General features: G+C 37.2%; 1 protein-coding gene across 1 annotated transcript in view; it reads right to left on the bottom strand.

The window, feature by feature from the left end:
* Nucleotides 1-1,158: 1,158 nt before the first annotated feature.
* Nucleotides 1,159-10,592, bottom strand: part of SLK (STE20 like kinase) — a 46,841-nt gene continuing 37,407 nt past the window's right edge. The window contains exons 15-20 of the mRNA XM_026851515.1: nt 7,990-8,119; nt 7,618-7,742; nt 6,445-6,633; nt 5,174-5,299; nt 3,504-3,617; nt 1,159-3,028 (exon numbers count right to left, since the gene is read on the bottom strand). Coding sequence (XP_026707316.1) covers nt 2,882-3,028; nt 3,504-3,617; nt 5,174-5,299; nt 6,445-6,633; nt 7,618-7,742; nt 7,990-8,119 — 831 coding nt within the window. The 3' untranslated portion in view covers nt 1,159-2,881. The remainder of the gene's footprint in view (nt 3,029-3,503; nt 3,618-5,173; nt 5,300-6,444; nt 6,634-7,617; nt 7,743-7,989; nt 8,120-10,592) is intronic.

The following is a 10,592-nucleotide window of genomic DNA, read 5'->3' as shown; positions in this document are numbered from 1 at the left end:
TGTAAATACCGGAGGACAACTAATATATTGCACTGCAATTCATGTGTTTTATTGCCTTTGTTCATTTTCCCGTGGACAGTATTTATGATGTAGTGAAACACAAAGGTGAGCAAATACTGATTTGTGGTCGTCTTTTGAAGGGCATGTGAGGAAAATGAGATCTGCCACACACTCAGTAAGAAAGCACATTGTTTTGTCTAAGGAAAATACACTTAACTACCTTGGAGATGGAGCGTCTAATATTTATAAGTGAGGTGACGTGATAGCAGAGAGATTGGATTTTGTATCTCAGGAGATCTCTTCCAGGCCTACGTGAAACTAAATTAATTTCAATTTAATTTTCTGACATCAATATAATATTGTACAACTCTCATGTTCTGCAATACTTAAACCAATTTTATCAGTCTAAATGTTTAAGTACCCATGCTAGTTCCTGTTATCCCCCAGAAAAACACATTTTCACGCTCGCTATCAATTCTCAGCACAGTTCACAAGGCTGCAAAACTGCTGAACAGTGCTCCTCACCTAGAGACCTGACCAAGCACCTGCTAAGGCTTCAGCCACTACATTCGATTCCTCCCTTCATCACAGAACTCAGTTACTTATTTGTACAATTTACAATGAGATCAGATTGCAGGGGCTTGCGTGAGAAGGATGTTCAAATACAAGATTTAAAAGATTTAGACAGATGTAAACAGTATGCCAATATATATTAGCAAGTCACCACTGAAACTGCCAAAACTGTAAGAAGATTAACATTGCCCTCTGAAGATTTATATGTGGATGAAGGTAGAGATAATCCAGAAGGAGAAATCTGCCTGCCCTGCCTACTCCGAGTAAAGCACTGAGCCTACTTCATACGAAACTGCAAACAAATTCTGTTAAATAAGAGATGAAGATGATTTAATGTTATTTTAGTAACAGTCAATTTACGATGGTGGAGCTTAAAAAGTAAAAGGCCTTCAAAGACGTTTTTCACCCTACTGAATAAACAAGTTGAAGGAATTTGCATTTAGCAACAGATAACATTCTAGAGATATGGTATGTGAATTTACAACAGTACACAATACACATTTATATAATAAAATGCCAGAAATTAAGGCTAGCTATTAAAGTAATTATGCTATCAAAAAGTTACAAAATTTAAATTAAAACATGCATTTTCCAATTTTCTTTTACTGTGCTGTAAATTAAGTGTCTTCATCAAGAAGGTATTGGTTCAATGTCCAAGGATTTCAGCATCCAAGATTTCAACCACATCTGATTAAAGTCCTATGTTAATTTATGAGTTCATTCACATGCATCAATACTGTTCCCATGAAATGAACATCATGTAATCATCACCAGTTGCACAATTAATGCAAGCCAGCAAAACAAAACGTTTACAGTTGATACCTGAAGAGACTAAGAAGTCAGGCCTCAAATGACAGAAGGTAAACACTATTTTACAAATCAAACTCCAGCATACCAAAGTACAGCTTACAATACTGTCCTGATATGACTCAAACTCTAACCACCACAAGGAGTGCAGTAAAAGTGACCTACTACAGTTGTATTTCCCTACCAGCTAGATGAGAAACATTTCAGACTTTTTCCACTGCAGATCAGTCAGGTAAATAACTTATAGTACATCTATGAACTTGAAAAATAAAAACTGCCCATGTTAGTAGGTGGCAACACAAAAGCAAAAATCCCAGATTCATAAAGCAGTTTGTCTATATATTTAACTTAAATCTTTCTATAAAATAAAATGACTAAATAAAAAAAAAAATCAAATCTAACACTTCTAACCAAATCAGACTTTAGCCATGGTTATTTATAAATATGACCACCCACCTCCACTTTTCTGACAGAGTTTAAATGAACAGGCTTTGGTAAGAACAGAAAAATGGCTCTACCCATTCCAGGTACAGTTAGAGAAACCACGTGCATTTTGCACACCGCTTTCTAAAAATACATTCTACAGTTTTTCAATCTGTAGAACTAACCACCTGTAATAGCTAAGGAAAATAATAAACTGTGCATTTTAAAGTTAGCATTTCTTTCACCTTTACATATTTTAGTGCAAAATATTTTAGGGTGAGGATTTACAACAAAAATGGCAGTAGCAGCAAGAAATCTTGTTTTGTACAGTAACAACAATGCTCAGGAGTTTTGTTTTTTTAAAATGACAAAACACTATCCTGTTGCCAGGATTAGCATATCTAAGTGTTTCAGGCACTGTATTAATTAAACTAGCACCCCATTTCATTACAGAACTAATGGACAAAATATGTCATGGAGATCAGCTCAGTTTAATTTATGCCAGAGGTTTCTTTTTAAAGAAGTTGCAAAGGCTTTTGCTTTTACCAATCATGTTTAAACATAAGGGTTTATTTTTCTGGGTATTGGCATGTTCTGAGTAATTCGTTTCAGTCCTTGTTGTGAAGACACTGCTCAACTTCACAAAATTTTAAACCTCTCACAGCAGTTTCAGTTGTGGAACTCTCTTGTGGAGAAATCAGACACTTAGAAACACAGTAGCACAACTAATATTTCATTGTTTAAATATTCACATGAGAAACCATTTTTTTCGGATCAGAAAGAGTGTAATTAATATTTTAGGCTTAAAGTCAAAACCATAAATAACGTATGTTTTGAGACCGAGATAAAAATCCCACTTACTCTTGAAACATCTGTAGGACATAACATTACCATTATACACCAACACCTTTTTTTCTTTTCTTCCATTCAGAGAAGTAAAGAAACTGATCAGGACACTGATTGTCTCCACTGAAAACAGAAAGCGCTAGGTCCTTGGATGGACACTGCTGATTAAGTCAGGTTAGACAATGAGGATGGAGAATTCCAAATATGAAAAAACATACAGCAGTTCCCAGAGTTACGACCCAGTGGAGTGAAGGCTGGGGATTGGATAGAATTTGGAAATCCGGCTTTGTGTTGAAGGGTTAAGGCATTCGGATTCTCCAGTCATTTTAAAGAAAACTTCCTGTTCCTGCAGTTTTCTCGCAAATTCTTCTTCCAGCGTCTAAAACCAAAATCAGATTGTCGTAAGATTACAAGGCAAAGTACAAGAAACTTATTATACTGGTGACGTATTGTCTGATTTAACATTGCAACTTCACACACCATCACAAAAAAAACCCCACCTAGCAACTAATGAAATTGCAAGACAACCAAGACACAGCAAGCTAAGAACATCATCTGCCTGGAGGATACTCTCTGAACTGTGTGAAAGTCTAGTACTTTCCATTTTAAAACAAAATATAAAACCCAAACCAACCTTCACCACCCCTCTGTCTGTTACGTAGCAGTCAATTTTTGTAGTAACCAACTGGCTTCTGAAATATATTCTGGAAATCATATTTACCTCCAGCTAAGAAGTTTTATATGCAAATAAGCACACATGCACTGCAAGAGGGAACAAAGGCCTTGTTGCACAGGCTCTTTGTTCAGCTTTCAACTCTCGATGGTTTTGTGATTCATAAACTGCTTCAATTTACCTTTTTTCTTGGTCTCAATTTTTCTCTCCATTCCTTCAGTTCTTGGCTGTGCTCTTCATCTAGTTCTTTGAGCTTCTGAGTCTCATGCTCAACCAGTAGATGGCATTTTTCATTCTTAAAACAAGATAAAGATAATCCTTATGTAAAACTAATTCAGATTAGGCAACTCAACATTTGTACAGTGACATATGTTGTCCTAATTCTTTTTAATTAGCTTATTCTGTGTAAATAGTGACGGGAATAATTACAAGATAAAAGTATGTTATGAGGCTGCATTATCAAAAGCTGATCTTTCCAGCAGAACCAACTGAGATAAGAAATACCCATAAATCCAAATATACTGTTGAGTGTCATTAAGGCAGCAGCTGACAGTGTTACTCAAAACCGCATTTCACTGCCTAATAATGTGTTTCAAGGTTATACAGCATTTCTGCTTTGCTTTCTAAAGACAGTTTGTGTGATTTATTAAAATCAATCACATTAAAAAAGGGTCATTTTTTGGAAATATTTCAATTCTTGGTGCCAAGCAGCTGAGACTAACAAATGGGGCTTAGAGAGGAGAGAAATGTGCTTGCAGAAGCAGCCTCAGAATCACCCTGTAAAAAGGAAAAGCATAATCAAACCACACATCAGCTTCACATTCCTCTCAGTAAGGTACACATGCATCTGCCCTAACTTTCACAGGACTTTCAAAACATGGTAAGAAAAAACTTAAGTATTTGGCTACATCAGATCTTTGATTTTTAAGAGCAGTTGGCAACGGCAGTCTCTAAACCCCACGTTCTTGTTTCTAGGGTTCCAGTCTCAACTGGGTCTGACGCAGAGTACAAAAACAGAAACAAAAATGACAAGCACTTGGCTAGACCTGAGTGCAGTTAGGGGGCAACTTTTCTTGATGAATCTCAGAGTAGCCCTAATCCGCTCAATTTTACTTGAGCTGAAAATCTCACAAGACTCCCACAGTACTTGGGGATTTGCTGAGGCATATTAGTGGCATAGTCAGGGACTGTTTTTGCAGGATGTAAGAAAGTGAATAGAGTAGAACTAGCTTCATTGGAAGATCTCTCTACACAAAGATTATCAGCAAGTGATCATTTAATGCTTTAAAACTGCCTTGTGTCCCTGAAATAGGAAAAGCTGTTTAACGATAAAGGAGATCGTACCTTTGCAGTAGCAACTTTTACAAAATGTATACCGAAAGTGACAAAATAGTTCCTTATCGTAAGAGAACTCTAAGGACCTTCCAAAAGCTCAAGTATAAACAGCAGCCTGCACTTTGTAAAAAATCCCTCACTCCATGTATTGCTACAAATGTCTTGTAGGTAATGCCTGGTGCTGCCTACCTCTGTTCTGATTAACGATATTTCAGCAAAATCAGGTTAAAAGGAAATGGTACCTACAGAAAATAGCACTGGGAACTTGACAGATATTCTAGAAGTGATCATCTGCCTCTGGTTAATGCTCTTCCTGCATTTAAAATAATTTCTCATTAACTGATGTAAGTATATGAATATGGTTAAGCAGTATACTGCAAGCCTTTGAAAGCAAAGTTGAAAAAAACCCTACATAAATCAGTAAAAATGAAGGAAAAGATGTTTCTGCTTTGCCTGCATCTGTTATTAACCTGAGTCTTCCCACTGAATGTTCATTTAATATCATCTATTTTTCACCTGTAACTGATGCAGTTCTCTGATGTTTGCTTCACACTGCAACTGAAGGTCCCGCATTTGGTTTTCATGTTTCTGATGCTGAGCCAGTCTCTCATTCTTCTGTCTCTTTTCTTCTTGAACAGCAAACTAAAATTAAAAATAAAGATGGTTTAATTTTGTGCCTTGAGATACAGCAGTTTACATGAGTCAAAAATTGTATGTAACAGACTGAATACATAAAACCTAACAGCATAACTGAAAAGAATGGTTTTAAAGATTTAAACAATAACTGTATTTTCTTTACTTTCATTTTTTAAATTCTTACAAAGGGAATGTCCTCACAAGTTTTGTCTTATCATTCCATTTATCTGTCCACACTCTTAATTTTTCCTTAAAATGCAGACTCCTGAAATTACCTCCCTCTGATGCCAAGTGACACAGCAGCATTGCTACAAGTGTCGGTTAAGGTTGGTGTTATGCAGCCACAAGAGACTGTACTTCCCAGTTTTTTCATCCTTCCAGTGCTCACCATATAAAAACCATGATTTGGGACTTTTGTCCATTAGTAGAAAGCAAGCCACTAAACCTCTTCACATCATTCCCCTTTAAAGAGTGAGCAAATACCTCCAGTTTTATTCAAAAGCTCACACAAATCAAGTATTCTTAAAAATATTTCACAGTATCACAGAATGGTTGAGGTTGGAAGGGACCTGCAAAGATCAAACCCAGGGTCAGTTAGAGCAAGACTGAGTCCAGATCAGTTCTAAGTATCTCCACAATCTCTCTGGGCAACCTCTTTCCAGTGTCTGACCATCCTCACACTAAAAAAAGTGTTTTCTTATGTTTAATCTGGATTTTCTGTGCCCACTGCCTCTCATCCTGTCACCAGGCCCCCCTGAGAAGAATCTGGCTCCACATTCTTCAATCCTTCCCTTTGGGTACTTGTGCACATGGATAAGATCCTCCTGACCCTTCCCTCCTCCACGCTGAAGCATCTCAGGTATCTCAAGCGTCTCCTCCTATAACAAAGACCCACCAGTCCCTCAGACATCTTCAAGGCTCTTTGAGGGACTCGCTCCAACAAATCCATGTCTGCCTTGTACTGGGAAGCCCAGGACTAGATCCAGACAGGTCTCAGTGCAGAGGGGAAGGATGACTTCCTCTGACCTCATCCAGTGCATCAACCCAGTTTGGTACCATCTGTGAACTTGTTGAGAGTGCACTCTATATCCCATCCTCCTGTTTAAATCACATTAAGCATTTACACTATTACAACCTTTTTTATTAATTACCTGCTTAATTTTTTCACGATCTTGGTCTGGAGAGGCTAATGAATTGATTCTTAAACTTTTCTTAAACATAGCCATGCGAGTCTTTGCTTCACTTCTCTGGATTTTAGGCAGTCTCGCTCTCTCCTGAGTTTGCTTGTTCTTTAACTCTTCGATAAGGCGTTGATTATATCTCTGCATTTGTTCTGTTTCCTAAAATGTTAATCATATGGAAATGTTACAGAGTAACTATTATGTTAGAATATTTACACCTCATTTTATCAATAAGCATGCTGTTTTGAGTTCACTTCTTTCAACAGAAACCAGTCCCTGTCCGAGTGATATCAATGGGGAGCAGGGGGGGTCTTCCACTTATTCCAGAGAGCTCGGGATCATGCCCAACCCAGATGAAATTCTCTAATGAATACATGTATATTTTACCAGTGGTTGTTCGATTCCTGAAATATGTTTTTAAAAGTCTGTATTATTCAAAGGCAGAAACTTTTGTGGAACAGAATTTCCACTACTGCAGTTGTGAAGGGTCAGTTTGTTGCAAAAGCTGGTGAAAGCAACTGTCGTCATGGAGATAAACCAAACCATACAGAAACAAGCCTTCAGTGGAGGCTGCTCATGCTCCAATCACCAAGGAGATCTAACGGTTTCTCTCTTGGGTTTACATTTTCAAAAACTGAACTATTCTGTTTAGTGTATTCTATAAAAAACAAAATGCCTTGTGGAAAATAAGTGTTGTCTTCTAGGCTTTTCTAAGATTTAGCTATAAATACACAGTTGTCAGCTACTTGCCCAAAAACTAATCCAGCTCTTTCTGCCCATTTACTTCTAGGATTATGTACTAAGGACCAGATTTATTTACAGACAAGTCAAAACTCTTTTTGGTGTATAAGCAGAATTCAGTGTTTTTAATAGAAAAAGACTGATGTTGTGGTTGGGTGGGTTTTTTTAAGAAACAAAAGAGAAAAATATGACCACTTATACTTCAACATGTTACTAAGTAATTAAAAGTAAGATTGTTGAGATTTTTTTTATTTCAACAGAACATATACACCTTCAAAATACCTGTATGAGTCTTGCCTGTGCAAGCAAACAGGAACCAGTAGAGATCATAAGACTGTCTGACAAAAAACCCAGGGTATTATAACACACAAAATATGCAAAACCATCAAAATCAACACTAACTTTTTCATGTCTCTTAAGCAGCTGGTGTCTCTGCATGAAGTACTGATCTTTGAGTTGCTGTTTGAGGAGCTGGTGCTTCTCTTGTAGATGTCGCTCTTCCAGCTCCCAGATTGCAGCTTCGCGAGCTGGAGAAAAGCCAAAGGAAGTACTTCAGAAAGTGCAATACAATACTTTTTGATCTACCTGCTAGTGCATGTTTAGAAGTGGCCTACAAGTGCCTTTTAAGAACACTGCATAACACATAGAAAATGTTTTTGCTACAGTTCCAAATTAGTCGCAAAGGTCTCCGATTTCATAAATTTAAGAGAGACTATTGCTTTATTAAAATACAACACAAATGTCTGCTTTCAAATAGAGTCTGATGCTGGATACCTCTCATGAGCTGCTGTTTGTTGTTGAGGAAATCTCGTTCTATAGTTGCTAGTTCTGTCTTCTGCTGCTGAATAATTTTCTTCAGAGATGCATCCAGTTCTTGTTGTTGCTTCTGCACAAATTCTTGCTCCTGGTCGAAACCAACAGAAGTAAATTAAATTGTGTTCTTCTAACCACATTTTAATGTAACTCCCAGTTCTCTCAGCATTAGCTATTTATGAAAACAAATACACCTATAAAAATTTGAGCTAACATGCTTTAGCTATAAAATTATGCATCTCTTGTATTTTTGATGTAGAGAGTAGGTAAGAGTATATTTACTGTTTAAATAATACTGCATAAATAACAGCAAGACAACAAACTAGCCTGCAACCTGCAATTCATTCCATCTCGTCTCTCCTCAAAACAAGCTGCAGGTTCAAATTTAGCAAAGACAAGTACTTAAAATCAAGGTTAATTATTCATGGATGTAGGAAAATAAAAATATGTATTGTTATTTTGCTTTGGATTATTAGCTAAAAGCTATTTATTTATACAGTTACGTTTCAGATTTGTGTCTCAATCTTGAGTGGCTTATCTTGTCATGAACACAAAGATACCGAGGTTGGGAGTTCTGCAAGGCTGCTGTGAAGACACACAATGGCTTCTGCAGGAACTGCACCCTGCAGGACTTGAAAGCCTGTCCCAGCACAGCTCAGCTGGCTCCTCACAAAGCCATTTGCCATCTGCCTAATGCAGTCCCCATATCACCTGCATCTTCCCCTTATCCAGGGTGTATCACCCTGTTGCATCACATCATGAAAAGCAGGCAGTAGTAAGAATCCCCCTCCCATACCCCAAGACCATACTGTTGCCTTTCTTTTTGCAACTATATATATATACTAAAAAAAAAAAAGCATCTACAAGCATGCAAGCATGCACACACACTCTTTAAGAATAAGAAATTAAAGCAGATGTTTCTACCATGATATAAAAGGTCAAAAGAAAGGATGATGACAGTGTTCTATCAGAGCCAAGGCGGGCAGCTGAAGCATTTGCTGTTATACGTAACAAAGCAATGTTAAAGATGGTCTACTGGAAGGGAGATGGGATGAGGCAGGAAAACAGTATTGCACTACATGATCAGGGGAAGGGTCTCCTGAGCTATGTATATTCACTTTTTTAGTGAACCTGTGCTACTTGCTAAAAAAGTTGTCAGCAAGGTATGGAATTAAATATTCATTAAAAGGACATTTTATTATGATCAGGACAACACTGCTTTTCATCTTCACAGAAAGTTATTAATATATGAGTCTTTCATCTCTCCCAGTGGACAGCAGAATTACACTTAGACAGGTAACAGAAAACCAGAGGTGGAGTAAGTTGACAGTGACAGACCTGAGGGTACAAAAAGAACCCTCATGCAAGGCCATGTCTGTAAATGAAGTCAGACATACCTAATCAAATATGTGGACTGTTGAAAAATACTGTCCTGTTTCCCTCTCTAGGTGAAAAAGAAAACTACAAGTTTATTATTCTGAGGGTACAGATGCATAATTAACACAGTGTTTAATTTGCCTGAATTTTCTGATTGGAGGGCGTGGGGGGGGAAGCTGTTCCAGCGTAGTCATGGTCAAAAAGCAATTATGCTTGAGCTTTACTCAATCATCAAAACATCACTGCTGCTCTCTCTACACAGCAAATCTTAAGAAGTTTTATAATTGCTAGCACTATAAGATAAACCAGGCAATCTCAGAAAACACTCCAATCCTTTCCACTTCCCACATCTACTCAAGTATCACATAAATAAAGGTCACAGACTTTACTAAAGAACATGTTGAGTGTTTAAAGGGCAGACACTGCAAGGCAGTCCACTCGTTCAAGATTATCACTTGATTTTGCCCAGTAAGTATCTTAAAATAAATTCAGGTATCTTTAAAATACATGGTTTCACTGCACACACAGCATAGAAGTTACACATTGTTTCTCACATGTGCTGAACAAGTAATAAACACCAGAGAACACTATTATATTGCATTTGTGTGAAAACTTCAGTGTCTCGCCCAGAGTTAATAACTACTGTAATTTTTATCTTTTTACTGTGAATAGTGTATAATTACATAAATTTGTGCTAACTAGTTTAGAGACAACTGTGACACTGATCAGCACATATGAGCAGAAGGAGAAGAGAAAACACGCATCTGGAAGATTAGGGAAATAAAACTTCTGTTGTTTTGCATATTAAGACTTACATCCTGCATTTGTGCGTTGAAAAGTGTACATGAAGACAACTGAAAAGACTGAATCATAACCTGAGCAACGCCCTGTGGGACACAATGTACTTCCTATGTCATAATATAATATGAAATACATTTCTGGTCTTAAAAAAAAGAAGAAATTAGATCTGCTGTTTGTTAGTAATATACATTTAAAATGGCAAGGCTAATCACACAAAAGTAGTTACTGACAGAAGTTCCAGATACTTAGCATTCCAAGTAAGGATATTTCACCTTTACAATGATCTCTTTCACCTCTCTTACCTTAACAAATTGAAACCAGCAAAGGAAACAAAGTTACTACAAACGTTTTCATTGTTGCCTCTAAAAGTTCAGAGACAGGTACCC

Source organism: Athene cunicularia, assembly GCF_003259725.1.
Source record: "Athene cunicularia isolate RWA chromosome 6 unlocalized genomic scaffold, athCun1 chr6_part1, whole genome shotgun sequence".
Classification (NCBI taxonomy): Eukaryota; Metazoa; Chordata; class Aves; order Strigiformes; family Strigidae; genus Athene; species Athene cunicularia.
This window is presented reverse-complemented; position numbering and strand designations above follow the sequence as displayed.